The sequence below is a fragment of the Diabrotica virgifera genome, chromosome 10 (genome assembly GCF_917563875.1).
Source record: "Diabrotica virgifera virgifera chromosome 10, PGI_DIABVI_V3a".
NCBI lineage: Eukaryota > Metazoa > Arthropoda > Insecta > Coleoptera > Chrysomelidae > Diabrotica > Diabrotica virgifera.
This window is the reverse complement of record NC_065452.1, coordinates 154,470,361-154,488,094: the sequence shown is the minus strand read 5'-3', so window position 1 is coordinate 154,488,094 and position 17,734 is coordinate 154,470,361. Positions and strand designations below refer to the sequence as shown.

The window sequence follows — 17,734 nt, the reverse complement described above, 5'->3', positions numbered from 1 at the left end:
TCAACCAAAAGATACAGTTTTCTTAGGTTCTATTAAGAATGTAACAGATTAAATTAACAAAATCTTGACGTCAAGTCCATCATCAAATCAAAGAATATGACACAAGACCAAGGTCTAAGATCGGTCAAAGTCCCAAGAGTAAATGCTAGGAAACGAAAGATTTATTTTTCTTCAAGTGTCTTGTCCGCTGCGACCACTGGCTATTAACATGGCAATTCTGATCTTGCTTACGGCACTTCTGAATAGTTCGACTGATGTGAGCCCGAACCACTTCCGCAGATTTTACGAGTGGGAAAAAATAAGGGTTTTTCATTAATCTCTGTCAATTGTTTACGTTTATTAATAATATAAACTCGAAAAACTAAAGAACTTTTTAAGATCCACAACTTTTATTTCAATTTTTTTTCTCTCAAATTTATAGGAAACAGCTCTTCCTCATGTATAACCTTGTACCTTTTAGAACCTTCAAAAAAGACCTGTATACGATTTGTTGAGCTGCTCTTTTCTTTACTGGGCTATAATTCAAATATTTGTTTGAAGTTCAAAAACATAAATTTTTAAATACCTTCTGATACTATTACTTAACTCTACTTTGTAAATTATTTTATACCTTGTGTGATTTTTTGTACATTTAGATTTTATACATTGTGATTTTATACAAAATCAGATACAACTTTGACATTTAATGAACATGTATCACGGCATATTATACTTACCATCTTCTGTATACTAAATTATTATTAAAAATAGTAAAAACGCGCATAAAAGTTTCAATTAAATAAAAATAAAGAATATACGATTGCGGTCCGATAAGTACTTAGCCTCATTTAGCGCTACTATCGCAATAGATTATGTAAACATAGAACGAGGAGTGCGTCAAGGGTGCATTCTGTCCCCTCTACTATTTAACGTCTATGCCGAACATATCATCAGAGCTTCTCTTGAAGATCGCCCTGAAGGTGCCAGAGTCAATGGCATTATCATTAACAATGTAAGATATGTCTATGACACCGTAGTATTAGCGGAAACAGAAGACCAACTAAAAATATTGATGAACATAGATACTATCAGAAGAAAGTCACAGACTGGGCTTGGATATTAATCTTTCCAAAACCAAAATCGTGGTATTCCACAAGAATATCCATGAACAAATTACACCCAACATACAAATCCATGGTATCACCCTTCAGAGTTCCCAAAGCTTCATGTACCTGGGCAGAGAGCTAAACAGTCAGCTAGACCACTCAAAATAAATTAGAAGACGCATTGAAATAGCAAGATCTGGCTTCATGAACATGCGTAAAATGCTCTGTAACCCCAAGCTATCAGTCACAATAAGATAGAGAACAGTCAGTGTTATGTGTAGTCTCTATTACTATATGGCTGTGAGACTTGGACATTCAAACAGTATGACGTCAACAAACTGAATTCATTCGAAATGTGGATGTACCGCCGAATGCTAAGAATAAGCTGGACCAGCAAAATTACAAATAAAGAAGTACTGGAAATAATGAACACACGCCCTTATCTGGTCAATACAATCAAAATTAGAAAGACGTCATGTCTAGGACACATAATGGACATAGTGAATTTGAGCAGCTCCAGGTAATATTAGAAGGCAAAATCGAAGGTAAAAGGAGTATAGGGAGAAAGAAAAAATCCTGACTCCGAAATATCATAGATTGAACCCACACGACAGGGAATAACTTAATCCATCAAGCCCAGAGAAATTTGCCATATTAATCGCCAACCTCAATAGAGAAGACACTTGGGAGGATGGATCGCAATAGAAATTTATTATCATCTGTAGTAGGTACATTCTCCTGGACCACTTATGTCAAAATTTCAGCTGAATCGGACTCATAATATTGTTTTGACCGGGTGTGGAAGCGGGTGTATCCGCAGATTTTATAAAAATGGGAAAAAACAATATCGTTCGGTGATTAGATGCTTGCCTTTGGAAGCAAACTCGCGCAGCGAAATCAAAGAACGCTTGGATGCTGTGTACGGTGACACTTCCCCCATTTTCACACACTACCCCAGTTTCACACACATATACGCTCCCTTCACACACTAAGAATTTGAACGTGCGATTGCTAGAACGCACGATGGCAAATGGTGGTTCAATCAATCCCATGGTAACTTTCACATTACACGGCAATTTGAACGTTCGGTGAAGTTGCAGTGTAAATTGAAAGTTTCCATGGGATTGCTTGAGCTACCACTTGGAATGTCATCGCTGGTTCAAGTGTATTGAACTAAAATGAGATTATGTTGAGAAATAAATCGCCTTTTTTTCAAAATTTTCGTTTTTCTTTGGTAGGCTACGTACTTGTCGGACTGCCCTCGTAGTTTAAAAATGAGCGCAAATGTTATGTTAAATTTAAATATTTTAAAATTGTTTATATATAGAGTATAGAGTGTTCCTAAAGTACTTAATCTGAAATATTATTTTTGGTGATTCGTCTTTCACTTTTAAAACTAAAGACTCCTATAATTAAGTATGATGTTTTTTTCGTTATTTCTGTAGGTATCTACTTATATGATAGACTTTAAAGTATAAAATCAATTAAATGAAATTCAAAATTTTATTACAGATCAAAAATGCCTATTTACTTTAACAGATATACATACTTTTTTATATTTGGCGAATAACCCGATTTTTTTTAACATTATGTGCTAATATGTCTCCCTCTTTTTGTGCACCTATCTTTCCACCATATGTTGCTATTGGTCGTATGATAGTTTTATATACTTTGAACTTTACTTCCATATGAATGTCTGGATCCAAAAACTTGCGAGAGAGAGAAGTAAGCATTGTTAGCAAGCATTATTCTTTTCCATATTTCCTCCTCCTCAGGGCCTATTTTACCACTAGGCCCGTGAGGCACTTGCCTCGGGCCCTATTTGAATGGGGCCCGGAAAGATCACCAAACAAAACATGTTTATTGCAAAAACAAAACAGATTTTCAAAATTCTTTCACTTTACGAACAGGCAATGATAAATGATAACCATAAGAGTTATAATTAAGTGGATAGGTGCAAACTTTCAGCTTCAATGCTCTTTAAATGCATTCATTTTTTCTAATCCTCAAAAAACTAATAAATATTTTTAAAAGATTTAGACGCAGAATGAAAGATTACATTATTACCGAGGAGGGCCGAATGTCCCTTAGAATAAATAAAAAGTTTTTTTTTAATAAAATATGTATTTAAAATTAAAAATCACACTCAATTTTCTCTTTTTTTCACCCCTGTAACTTATTAAAATAAACATTATCGAAGATTTCAGGGACTTTCTGCCCTCGGTAGTAACGTAATCTTTCATTCTGCGTTTAAGGGGTTACATAGGTCTTACGGGTAAAAAAAGTGACTTAAAAAAAAATTATATCTCGAAAACTAAAAACTGTTTTACTTATAATTGGAACATGTAAAAGTATAGTACTTAAGGTACTCTCAAAAAAATTTTCAGCCAAAAATATTCATTTTTGTAGAGTTGACTGCAATTTTTCGACAACAGCCCTTTTTTTGCGGTGGGCAGCATAGTCCAGTCTCATCTGAAATCAAAAAATCGAAAAGTTTCTTGTAGTTTATACCTCTGTCTAGTGAATGAACGAAGAAATTTTTATTAGGTGAAGTTGTTTTTGTTTTATAAAAAAAAACTACTTTAAAAATGGTCATTTTTGAAAAAATGAGAAAAATTGGGGTCGAAAATGTGTTTAAACTTATGTAAAATCTTCAAATTTCATTTTTTTAATTCCTTCGTTCATTCACTAGCCAGAGGTATAAACTACAAGAAACTTTTTGATTTTTTTATTTCAGATGATACTGGACTTAGTTATGCTGCCCACCGCAAAAAAGGGCTGTTGTCGAAAAATTGCAGTCAACTCTACAAAAATGAATATTTTTGGCTGAAAATTTTTTTGAGGGTACCTTAAGTACTATACTTTCACATGTTCCAATTATAAATAAAAATAATTTTTAGTTTTCAAGATATAATTTTTTTAACAAGTCACTTTTTTTTACCCGCAAGACCTATGTAACCCTTAAATGTTTCAAAAATACTTATTAGTTTTCTCAGGCTTCGGAAAAAAAAAACGAATGCATTTAAATAGCATTGAAGCCGAAAGTTTGCTCCTATCCCCTTAAACAATGTTTAATTGTTTACATATAAATTTTATTTATCGTTAATAAAAATGTTATTTTCTTGTGCAACTATATTTCTATTAAATAATTAATACATTTAAAAAAGTTTTTATTATTATTAAATTATATTTAGTGGCCCGAAAATTGTGTAGTGCCTAGGGCCTGATTTGAAGTAAAATAGCCTCTGCTCCTCCTCCTCGCTGCCGTCCTCAATTATCCGTACGCTAAGGTATTTGAGCTGTTTTACTACTTCAATATTGGCATCGTCTATTGACAAATTCTGCAAGTTTCGTTGTTTCCTTGCTTGTATTAGGACTTGAAGTTCCACATAAACTTTTTGATGTCTTTTGCGGTTCGTGCCTTAAGCTTACATCGTCTGCTTACATCACAATCTCCAAAGACTTATTAAACAATACTTTTGTTTTTGGACACCTTTTCTACAGCAATTTCATACATACATTAAACAGAGTCGGAGCCAGCCCATCTACCCATTTGACGCTTTAAGTTATCTGGAAGGGATCTATCAATTTATTTTGAGCTCGCGCCACTGTGTGAGTCATGGTGGCTTGAACAAATTTTACCAATTTCCTTGGTATACCAAATTCTTGCATAATTACCTAAGTATATTTTATCTATGTTTATATTATCATAGACTTGTTCATAATTTACAAGGATTTGGTAGATATCTAAGTCGTGCTCCCAGGCTTTAGCTGGTATTTGTTTTACGTTGAATATCTGGTCAATAGGAGACCGTCCTGGTCTATACTTTACTACTATGCTTTCTTTTTTTGGTGTTATTTATCACCTCGCAATCCTTTTGCAGCCTTCTTAACACTTCTGCATTTGTAACTCGTTGGATCCATGGTATTTTCAAAATCCTTCTATAGCACCACATCTCAAAGGCTTCCAATTTCTCTATATTGTCTACTTTTAGTGTCCAGCTTTCGACCTGGTATTCTACTAAGTGACTTAATCTCCTGTTTATGATCCACGTAAACACCTTGTAGCTCACATATATTAAGGATATGCTTCTAAAGTTTTTGTAGGTGAGTTTGTCCCTTTTTGTGGATTGGGCATACTGTCGTACCGTCATTTTAGCCTAGAATTATTAATCATGAGGGATAGGGAAGGCGAGATAGCTGGTAAATAGGAACAGATACTGGAAATATGGGTAAAAGTGAAGTAGTGGATGCTGTTAAATACTTATTTATTAATTGTTAAAAACCAAAATAAATATTGTTTATAATTGTGTCTGTATGTTCTAAAATAATTTGTTTTCAAACAATAAAAAAGGAGAACACACACTTTTTAGGGTGACTATTTTGGAAAGGCTAAAATATTATCAAATCTAAAAACTTCAGAATGTTTATCTTTCCAAAATAAGAAACATTAAAACACCACAATCGCAGGGTCTAAACAAACTCTGATTCTAGGTATCTAAATCACATCTAAGAAAATACAGTTCTGTCTCAAGAAAAAGTCTTTACCTTGTACCATACCATTGTACCATTAGGTTGCCAATAGGGCTAATGTGCAAAGAATTAATTAGTTAAATTATTGAAAAGGTGCAGAAATTAAAATAATTAAATAATTTCATAGCATGCATAATAAAATTTATAAAAATACGACACTTACTGTTTGTCAGACCTAATAGGATGTTTTTCTAAACCTTCTGTTACCATAGCATCCAAAACGAGAGACTGTATTAATGTTTTGTCACCTGCAACAACGTTAGATATTAGGTATATACTGTATAGGAAGTGGAAAGAATTTAAAGTGGGTATGCAATTACAATGGTAGGAAATGAGAGAAACATATTTAAAACGACATAGAAATATTAGTTCTACTTTCCCAAATATTTAAAAGATTTTTATCACTGGGAGGAATCGGCTAGGAGAGGCTCAACATCATTGACAAGCTTATTGATTTTTTACCGTCGTTTTTTTAGACTAAATAGTCCGAGACATCACAGGAAAATCATTATGGGACAGACAACGTAGCACAAACCTCAGGCAAAGCTATAATGTAAAGAACACAAATGATTGGACACTGAAAAGAAAAAAGAATTGCATAGCCATATAAGCAGAATTGGAGAAGGAAGACTGGTAACGACAGTACGAAACAGATCACCAAACGGTCGAATGGGTATAGGAAGGCTAAGGAAGAGATGGAGTGACAACCCGGGTATCTTGGGTATCTGATGAGGAGGCATCCGAAAATGGAACAGGCGCGAGACAATTAAGGAAGCAGGAAGAAGTCTTTTTAGCATTTATTTGAAAAATTTACTAAGACAATCAAATTTGGGCAAATTAGTACAGGGACTCGCTAGGTCACCCAGGCCTTTCCAATTCTAATAGGCCTAACCCAATTTTTTTATGTATTTTTGGCTACTTATTACGAATTTCGAGGGTGGATTTCGATTCGAGTGGTCCAACAAGTGTTATAAGTTTATAAGGCTCTAGCTCGTAAATTAATAAAGATACAAATTTTTCATATAAAATTTGTTCCTTGAAAAAAAAACAAAGAAAATGGCGTTTACTATACTTTAATCCAATAATTAGAACTCGAGATATTGTAATATTAGTGCAACATGGTTGCAAAATGAACATTTGCGAAACTGTTTTTATCGTAACTTGGCTTCTACGCATGCAAATGAGCTTTAAAGCTTAATTTGTAGGCTTTCAAACAAAATTGGTTAAGTTACTTTATATTTATTTACATTAAAGTTATACCCGTTTGAAGTTGTAATTAAAAAAAATAACCTAATTTGTTTATAAGAGTTTATACAAATTTGAGCAATAAACATTTATATTTGAAAAAGACTAAGTTTTCACTCTAATGGCATATAACATATCCCACCAGAATGAAAACAATGGGAACCTTCTCTGGTTACACCTCCGAGGCTTCTACAATTTGCAAGCCATACGGATGCTAAGACTAAGGAAGATGAGGGAATTCTACAATTTACAATTCACGTCACATCTGCTCAGCGCGGTAAAGTTCCAACGAGACTGGTTCCCTTCATACTCCACACAGAGTAAATGTAACAAAAATGGTCAAAAATGAAATTGAAAATGGTTATTCATTTTTGATTTATATTTGAATTAATAGTAATGATAAAAGAACTTAAAAGGAAAGTTTTGAGATAGGGAACATGTCCGTAAATTTATATTTAAACAAGATATCGATATTTAAATAGCGCGCTCTAAAGCGCAAGATCGACTCGCAGCGAAATTGTACTCGCGCGAACCGCTCGATACAAATATCAAACTTAAAATAAATATCACTTACAGTAATAGGCGTCCTTGTCTTGCTTTGTAGAGGCATGATGGTGCTCTCTTTGTAAGGGTGACCTGGGTCTGAGAGACATCCATTTCCATCCTGGCCTTCGGCTCCTCAAGAGAAAGTGTAGCACACGCTCTTCGGCGGTTTTAAACCACTGCTCTCCTGAAGTACCACTGGTGTATTCACAATATACCCTAAAAATATACCTGTTAGTTTTGATACTTATGGTTGTAAAAATTGGACAATAAATAAGAAAACCAAAAACAAATTAGGAGCAACGGAGATGGAATTCCTAAGGAAAAGCTCCAGAGTAAAACAAGAAAGGATAGAAAAAATAACATCGAGATTAAGAAAATAATGGGAATGAACTCAGATATAATAGACTACATCGAACAGAAGAGATTAACTTGGTACGGGGACAGGTCAGAAGAACAGACCAAAATCGTTTGATAAATAGAATAACAGAGTGGAGCCCGATAGGAAGAAGGAAGAGAAGCAAACCTCGTAGATTTTTCAGAGATGAAGTGGATGAAGCAATGGAAAAAAGAAATCTGCAGGAAGGAAACTGACAAAACAGAAAAAACTGGATAGAACGGTTCAGTAAAGCAATACACTGAAAACTGTGGAAATCCTTAGTATAAATATATTTCATACTTGCAAAATATATTTTGTTTAAAAGAGAAACTGGTACGAATATACGAGAGCTGGGAGTGACAAATGGCAGGTGACAAAAGCTTATTTGTAACAGATGCTGCTTACAAATTTACTAAACTTAAGAAATACTGCTTCCAGACTAAAAACTATGATTTAACACAAACTATGTTATATATTATTTTTTGAACTTACCAGTCAGGATGTACTCTCCAGTTTTCACCCTTAAAATAGTCACTCACTGAAACAAAATGAATTACTGCAGATATTTTCCAAAAAAAAAAAATGGTTACTACCATACCATTCTTTTGACTATGTTTTATCTCCTGCTCAGCTAAGAGCTCATACATGCCGTAGCCTTCTGGAATAGCCAGACCTAATGAAAATGGTGTTCCCTCTATGGGATTGTAAAAATATTTATTCCTTCTAGTAGTTACGCGTCGCTGTAAAAAGAAGAACAATAATTATTTGTAAGGAACGAAATACAAATAAAGAAAACTTTAGATTTACCAAGAGTGTATTAAACGTAGGAAAACTTTAGTCTTGACATATCCACAAGTACGCAGAAATTGTCTACAAGCTTGATATTCGCAAGAATATCTTCAAAAGTGACCAAGATGTGATAATAGATAAAATAAACTTGTAAACTTATTCTCTAATTACAATGTTAGCCAAGTATATATACAGCGTTCTTAGGCGTCAACGCCCTTCGGTAGGGATCTATGGAGGAGTATCACCAAGCCGCAAGCCCTTATCCCTTGCCGTACCACTCCTCCATAGGCCGATGAGACGCCAGTTATTCCAGACCAAGTCGTAGATTCTATTGAATTTTATACTACTGACGTTGGCTTTTTATTAATTTCATGACCTGGCTGAGGCTCGAACCGTCGATCGCAAATCCACTAAACTTGTCGATAGACTGCGCCTCTTTCAACTGAGCCGTCGTGACCGACCAAATACTTGTTGTTAGCCAAGTACTTGTTGAAAAAGATAAAAGGATACAAGGAGAATATGGCAATAATTTGCGGGAAATGTTAAATTAAAAAGGGTTTATGTTTCAGAAGGATTCAAACTAACAAAACTAGTTCGAAAAGGGATGCCAAGCAGCCCAAGAAACAAGTACCTACCAATAGCCACCGGGTCAGAAACCAACAGTAGAAGAAGTCTACTGTCTTCAATACTTATTTGGAGCTCCAAAAAGGCATCTTAGGAACATAAGAGAGCATGGATTGCCTCTACCAGAAAGACTTCCAACCAAGAACTTACAAAAAAGAACAAGCCTCTAAGTTCCTCCCAAATGAATATATAGAGCTATAAAAATGCTCAAATGATTATCAAGACATTTATAATTTTAAAGAACTAGGTACCTGGACAAGATAATGTCCGAGAAGTCAATACAATAGAATCAAAGTCGCTCTAATACAACTTATTGATGGAACTCCATGACTTTCGATATGAAGGATATATGCTTAGTGCCTTAGAGCGTGATACTCGTGTGTGGTGGTACGGAAATTTTTCCAGAAAGTACGTAAAGTACTTGGGAATGACTACATACGAATCGGATGTCTTGATACAGGCTGGTTTCGGCCCAAGTCCGTAATGAGGAGGATTAGATGCCCAAACACCAGCACATGTTTTGGGATAGCTTGTAATTTGTCCTAGAGACAAAAAGTGGGGATATGAATGTGGTGTCTGCTCCTCTGTTTTTTAGGGATGGGAGCTAAATGAGTATACCAGGCAGTGAGATTGAAACCTGTCTTTTGTTGATCTGACTTCTTTAGCCAGGATAAATCCTTAAAATCGCTATAAAAGTACAGGACTTTTTGGTATAAATTAATGTTAGAGTAATGTGTTTCACTAGCAAGTGTCAGAGGTAAATAGTGTATTGCCCGAGACAAGAAGAAAAAGAGAAGGGTGATTGATAGGCATCTAAGGGAATGCTACCAATCTCTAAAAATTCCAAATTTCCAAAGTGGTTGGAAGATAATTATTGTCAGTAAGACGATACTAAAGAAAAAATATATTAAACGTATATATTCCTTATCTACAAAATATTCATTAGAAAAGTAAAAAAGTTTAATAAAGGCCTTCTTACCATACTATCGTAATGCACTTTGACTCCGATTTCAGTCTCACCCTCTTTCTGGTCAATCATATCGTGCCTCAACTACAAGAAAAGGTATTAATGATAACATAAAAAACCTAATAAATTCCTTACATCTAGAAGAAGAGTATGGTTTTCTCGAGGACCGTTTTCATTTTCAACCAACTCCACTTCTGTTAAATCAGCTGATATGTACTTTGGTTCCAATGTGTCCTCATATAGGTCGTTATTCTCCTGAAAAAAGTTCCTATAATACCTATATATTTTTATACATAAGAACTAAAGCTACACATAAGATAAATTGGAAAATTAAACAAAAATTGATTATATTGCGATTTAGCGGAATATTAGCTCCCACTGTCTGACCACAGGAAGTGGAAAATGCATTAATTGAGGAAAGCAAGTAGGATCATCATCATCATCTTCAATGGCGCAACAGCTCATTATAAGCCTAAGTCTTCTTTAGGACTGCCTCTGTCTCTGGTAACTTTTCTCCACTCTTTGACTGCTATAGATTTTATGTCATTTAATGTCTGGACAGATCCTAGTTGTCCAGGTATCTAAGTTTTATTCTTTCTCTAGTTAGTCAGTATGTTATATGTTAACACTGGCCTTATTAGTGTACTACATATTATGTTTAGTTTAATTTGTCTGGTAGGCCTTTTTATGCCCTAAGCAGTCATAGTCATAACATTAATTGGAAAACAAATATTCTTCTTTTAATTTCTTCCCTGTCGTTATTGGATATTGACATTTGTTCCCAAATATTTTATGGAAATTACCTGCTCTATTATTTGGTTCTTGGCACATAAATGTACGTTTACTTGTATCTTTGAAAATGTTTGGAAACGTTTAGATGTAAACCGAACATTTCGCTATGACCAATTACAGCATTTATTATATTTTGTAGTTCTTGTACGTTGCTTGCGATTATGACGGTATCATCAGCGTACCTGATGTTGTCTATGCTGGTCCCGTTAATCTTGATTCCACCTTGGACCTCCTACAATGCTTCTTTTCTGAATATACATAGACTCCGAATACATATTAAATAGCGGTGATAAGAGGCAACCCTGTCCCACTCCTCTTCAGATTCGAATATCTTCGGATGTTGTGTGCTCTATTTCAATTGTTGCCGTTTGGTGCCAATATAGTTCTGAGATAATTCGCAAGCCTTTTTCGTCAATTCCAGTTGTTCGCAGAATTTAGAGCATCTTTTGATGGTTAAGGCAACCAAATGCTTTTAGGTAATCAATAAAACATGCATACCTATACATCTACATTCATGACTTTGCATCGTTGTGTTAAAACATTTAAGGCAAAAACATGTTAAGTACTGATACATTGAATCATTTTATTTCATTCAAATTTCATAATTTTTTTATCAAATTCACCATTTTCCACTTACCAACGGCCTTAAATCCGGATGATAAAGAACGTGACCATTATTGTTTACAATAAAAGAATAACCATTGACCCCAAGCTAAAACAAATTTGAAATAATCACAAAATGCCTTTATTTTATTAGGAAAATCTTACTTTGTATGATGGAACTAACTTCTTGATTTGATCAATAGATACATCTGTTCCTACAACACCTAAAACATTGGCAACTCGAACCTAAAAAAAAATATTCAATTCTTGTATTTCATAATAAATTAATCAATAATTACAGAATGATTCCGGCGATCAAAAACTGGAGTCGAAACGGTTGTCATGAGTTGGCCACGTTTATCATCAGAGAAGCTGTCAGCCTGAAACAATAATATTCGTTGTCAAATCATTATTAACGTTTGTCATTCGCGGATGATATAGTTGTCCAGAAGCAAGAATGAATTAAAAAAGGCAATGGAATAACTAGAAAAACTAGCTCGAGAAGAAGGATTTGAATATTTAGTGACTATATTTTCCAGTATTAGGAAATATTCCACAAGGTAAAGTATTCGGAAAGCGCGGAATTGGGAGAAGAAGAATATCATGGTTAAAGAACCTGAGAAAATGGTTCTCTACAACAACAACTAATCTATTTAAAGCATCAGTTAATAAAATAATTATAGCCAGAATGATCGCCAATATTCGAAACGAATAGGCACTAAAAGAAGAAGATATTTTCCAGTAAACCAAGTATCCGTGAGCAAATACACAAAAGACGTATAATGTATGACTTGTATGTCAGGAAATCGTATGCACCGAGAATAGAATACTCAGAAGCACAAATATATCCAAAGCAACTAAATTAAGAAAGTTTTAAAACTGCAATAAGACCAACAGTTACGTATGCCTCAGAAACCTGGACTATGACAAAAACTGAGGGATCAATGTTACAAGTATGGGAAAGAAAAATACTTCGAATGATATTTGGGAGAAACATGATAAACAAGCAGTTGACAGGAAGAACCAACAAAGGGTTAGAAGAGTTATATAAGGCGCGTAATATAATTACAGCACAAATACAAGCACAAAGACTTAGAGGGTTAGGACATGGCCAAAGTATGATCCAAGTTAGAATGCCAAGAATTTCGTTAAGCACTAGAATAGGTGGTAAAAAAAGAAAGAAAAGGCCTAGGACCAGATGGAGTCATGAAGTTAATGGTGACATAAAGTATCCCAATTTAAGCAGTTGGGAAGAAAAACAAACAGGAATAGAGGGAGATTGTAGACCAAGCCATGAGCCTTCTTGGCTCGAAGTGCTAATATATTAGTATACAGGGTGTCCCAGACTAATTTATCCAGGCTATGTCTCTTAAACGAATAGAGATTTTCGAATGGGACAAAAACTGATATATTCCATTTGTAATACACTTTAATATGGCTTAGAAAAAAATCATCCCCTAAATATTCATCCCTTAGTTACAACCCCTAACTTTAATTTCTTTAATAGCACCCTGTATATTTTTTAGAGTTTCGGATGTGGTCTTCTATCGTCTATTTACCAGATTTTTAAAAATAAAATCGGTTTGTAAATTATTAAGAAAATATCAGTTTATTTTTAATTTCTGTTAATTATGGTATATATAGTTATTAAAAATTAAAGTTAGCGGTTGTACCTACGGGATGAATATTTTAGGGATGATTTTTTATACGCCATATTAAAGTGTATTACAAATGGAATATATCAGTTATTGTCCCATTCGAAAATCTCTATTCGTTTAAGAGATATAGCCTGGATAAATTAGTCTGGGACACCCTGTATATACATAAATAATTATTATGTTCATTCTTGTTTTCAACAAAAGATGTTTCTGCAAAATTGAAAAAAGAATTTGTTTTTTAATCTCTAGTTGTGTGGGATATGCGTAAAACAAAATTACTGCTTTAATCAGTAAAGAACCAACCAAATGTAGATTATGACTCGATGGTGCATTTAACAAGTAATGGAAGTGAAATACCTTAAGATTAGACTGTTGAATAATGTGAATAACATTTACTAGTATTAGTAGCTATTCACTAGTAGCATCACTTGTACAAAATTTAATATGGTAATACTTACCCTTCCTCCAACGTATGCAGGAGTCCAGTATATGGGATGATCATTTTGATACATCACCATTGGCCTAGCCATTACCTCAATGTAATGTAGCACCTTTTCCCGTATCTCGTCATACATTTGTATCCGTGTATAATATCCTAAAAATAAATAAAATACATAGTAAATAATTATAATAACCAAGAGTCAATTGAATAAAATGGTATTTATATCATTATATATCTATCCCTGGAGATATTCCAGGTTTTTTAGTTCCTTGTAAGGGACGGTGGTTAAATAATATTAGAAGAAAGAGTAATTAATCCATATCATTTTTTTAAAGTTGTTCTTATATCAGAAAACGTTATCATCATCATCAAAGGCGTTACAACTTGTTCTTGAGTATTTGCCGTTTACTATTGCCTTCCATGTTTGTAGGTCCTGTGCCACTATTTCCCATTGTGTTACTCCCATTTTCTCCTTCCATACGCGACTTCTAGTCGTATTAGGTATGGTCTTATATATCTGGATTTTTGCACCTGGTGAGAGAAGTTTTGACTTCATTAGATGTTCCATTGGAAAGAAAGATATGTTTCCTGCAATTATTCTAGTTATATTTTGTCGTCATTGGTGATTGTTGCTCTCAGATATTTAAACTCTTGAACCACTTTGAATTTATAATCGTTATATCGTCATATTTTGCCTTATTTGCCGTCATTTTTTTTTTTTTTTTTTTTTTTGAAAGGGCCATGTAATTTGTTTTGTCTTCATTTATTTTCAGACCGATGTTTAATGCAGCTTCTTCAAATATCTAGAAAATATCCTTAACTTATAACGTTGATTGTGCTACTGCGTCTATGTCATCGACAAAGGAGAGTACAATTTTTGGTCCCCGAGCAGCTATGGCTGGTTTGATTTTTGGATAAATTTTTGGCATGACATAATCGAAGGACAGGTTAAACAACAATGGGGGCAATGGATCTCCCTGTCTCAGTTCAGAATTTACGCAGAAAGCATTTGATATTTTCACCCTATTCTAACTTTTGTAAAGGAGCTACATACGTTTGCGTTACAGCTAGTTGCTTGGGTAAGCCCAGCTCGATCATTGCCTTCCATAGTGTTGGAAGATTGATTTGATCCTAAGCCTGCGCCTCTTTAAAATCTATAAAGATCTGATGCTCATTTTGATATCAGAAAAGAGGATTTTATAATTTTTCTAAATTAATTTTCAATTTTGTACAGAAAGGTTTATTGTACTGTAAATAATGTTGGATGATATTTTATAGGTTGAGGGTTAGATATGTAATTGGCTCCGGAACCCGTTCCACACTATCTCACCGGCAAAAAATGCCATAAAGATCTTTTCAGTTTCCGTTTTTTATTATTATCAATTCATCCAAAGAAATTAAAAAATAATACTCACCTTTATGCGCACACGCCATCCAATGGACTTGGCTTGCACTGCTCGAGTCTTTGCCAATCAGATACGTGAACACCCTAACTGGACTATGTGGAAAGTTGTACATTTTGAAAATTTCTTTGTACGTAGATGGAGGGCCGTCAGTTATTAACATTATAGCTTGGTTACATTGGCATCCCTGACCTGACCTGTTATACTACAAAAATTGTATGTCATTAAATAGAATACTAAACTCAAAGTTTTGATTGAACTTAGTAGGTATATCTAGAACTATATAGAGTATGTGTAGTTTCCAACATAATGTCAGAAAGCGGTAGAAAAAATATTTGACAGCTCGTTAAACGAATAATAGACCATCAGTAGAAATAACAGAGATAATACATGACAGAGACCAAGGAAGTTGTTCAATACAAAAAGTAAAGAAACGTAGAGGTCTATGATATTGTCCCAGGCATCAACCTATAGAAAACAATTAAAAATCACGTAATAGATACCACCTACATAAATGCCGTAATCTTATTTAAACTTTATATAGATAAAACACCAATAAACTGAAACAAGACATAATTGATAGATGGGAGTAAAAATTGACGACAACTATATTCATAGCTCTTTTCTTACTGATGATCAAATAATTTTAGCAGAAGACAAAGACACATCGTTTACATGATAAAAAAATTGCGACAAAAATTTGAAAGCTGGGGCTTGAAAATTAATTATGATACAACGCAATACATGGTCATTGGAAACACCACAGAAGACGTGGAGATGAATAACTTTCCAATTAAATAAACAAATGAATATAAGTACCTGAAGGTAACTTTATCAAATACAGAATCAGATGAAACGGATATAATAAATAAAATAAAGAACGGAAAGGCAATAACACAACAATTACATTTGATTGTGTACAGCGACGATATTACAAATAAGACACCAGATGTTTAAAAGAAATAGTGGAAAACTGCTCACTTTATGGCTCAGAGATAATGGTGTCATACTAAGAAGCTGCAGAATAAAAGGAGGAAAAGAGGACATACTATAGATTACAGTAGAAAGAAAAAATAAAATAGCAATAAAGAAAATAGACCTCACTGAAAAAGATACAATATGACAAGAAGAAATAATACGCTTTTTAAACTCATATTTGGTTGGATCTGTCGTATATCACAAAAACGCGTTATTTTCAGATTAGTTATGGTGATCTCACTCTCACTAATGTTCTTATCAAGATTTTTTGGTTATAATATTTTTATTAGTAGAACAGAACTTACCTTCTGAAGAATTTCAAAAGCAGTGACTAATGCAGATGTAAAATTAGCTATATTTTCGGGTTTTAAGGTCCCTAAAGAGTCTTTCAAATATTTAATATTTTTGTCATTTGCCTAAAAGAAAATGGAGTTAAGGTGCAATTTAATAAGAAAACTAAGAATAAAATTTCTAATAAACTATAACATTTGATTAAATCAGAAAAAAGTTTAAACATAATCGGAGAGTAAAAGAACAACATAAGTCCAAAAAATTATATTTTAAAGTGATATAGATATTTAAAATGTTTACAATTTAAACATTAAGGCTTTAGGTATAACAACATTGTTTGCTAAAAGTTTGCACCTAAAGTAGTACGATAGTTCTGTGAGAGCCAAGAATGTAACTTCAACGATTATTAATCTATTAGTTTTTTTGATATCTGAAAATTTATTATTTTGGACTTGTATTGTTCTTAGATTAATTGATTCCAATAAAATAAGGAAAGTTGCTTATTTCATATTCTGTACATCTACATAAGTACATTTTGGTAAAATCTAATAACAATATTAAAATTTTCTAATATTAACCTAGGATCCTAAAAAGCCATAGTACGTATTAAATGATTAAGCAGAAATCCTTACCACTGTATATTATTGTAATAAAATCACAAAGGAGCAGTTTTTAAATATAAATTAAATTTTTAACACAATTCCCCATGATATAAAAAAATACGATAAGTAATATTTGAAGGAGTTTCTGACTACAGGGACTACGCAATGTCTAATTAAGCGAACAATAAATACATCAACATAGTATTGAACAGTGGTTTCCAAATAAACAATATCTAATTTTCCAACCAAAGAAAAATTAGTTGTATTTCTATCGGTAGAGGGAATAAAGAATATGACCAAAATATGTAATAGCAGTGCGAACCTATAGTCTGTTTTTAAACCAGGAGGAGTAATTCAAACTTAACGCGCCGTAATGCTTGTTTGTAATTGGTCCAACCGCAGCAAGTTTACTCATACCCAATAAAATAAAATAAAACCAAAATGTAATTCCGTACAGGTTGGAATAAATTTTTTATTAAAGTTCAGGTCAGAACAAAAGATATTTTCAAGAAAGTATATGATTAATATGAGGGGATCATTGTTTAAATAATTGAAAATTGGTAATTTTTGCAAAAAATTTACTTTTTTAACTGCTGCGGCAATGCTTGTTTTTATTAAGAATTTTACAATTTTTTTCTGCAAAGATGAAGAAACAGTGTTTTATATGAGACTTACTAAATTAAATTTGACCCTTAATTTATTTAAATAATTCTAAATCAAAATTGAAAAACAAATTTCCAAAAAAATATTATTTGCAATATAAATAAGCAGTATAAAATATTTTGTTTTGCAGAAAAAGT

The 17,734-nt window shown here is 33.3% G+C and overlaps 1 protein-coding gene across 2 annotated transcripts in view; it reads right to left on the bottom strand.

The window, feature by feature from the left end:
- Positions 1-17,734, bottom strand: part of LOC114325436 (voltage-dependent calcium channel subunit alpha-2/delta-3) — a 144,742-nt gene that overhangs the window by 64,966 nt on the left and 62,042 nt on the right. The window contains exons 7-18 of one of the 2 annotated variants that reach the window (XM_028273509.2): positions 16,347-16,457; positions 15,076-15,268; positions 13,677-13,813; positions 11,860-11,940; positions 11,726-11,806; positions 11,595-11,669; positions 10,301-10,420; positions 10,178-10,249; positions 8,384-8,525; positions 8,278-8,323; positions 7,438-7,625; positions 5,782-5,866 (exon numbers count right to left, since the gene is read on the bottom strand). In XM_028273509.2, coding sequence (XP_028129310.1) covers positions 5,782-5,866; positions 7,438-7,625; positions 8,278-8,323; positions 8,384-8,525; positions 10,178-10,249; positions 10,301-10,420; positions 11,595-11,669; positions 11,726-11,806; positions 11,860-11,940; positions 13,677-13,813; positions 15,076-15,268; positions 16,347-16,457 — 1,331 coding nt within the window. The remainder of the gene's footprint in view (positions 1-5,781; positions 5,867-7,437; positions 7,626-8,277; positions 8,324-8,383; positions 8,526-10,177; positions 10,250-10,300; positions 10,421-11,594; positions 11,670-11,725; positions 11,807-11,859; positions 11,941-13,676; positions 13,814-15,075; positions 15,269-16,346; positions 16,458-17,734) is intronic. The other variant, XM_050663520.1, reaches the window with a different exon arrangement.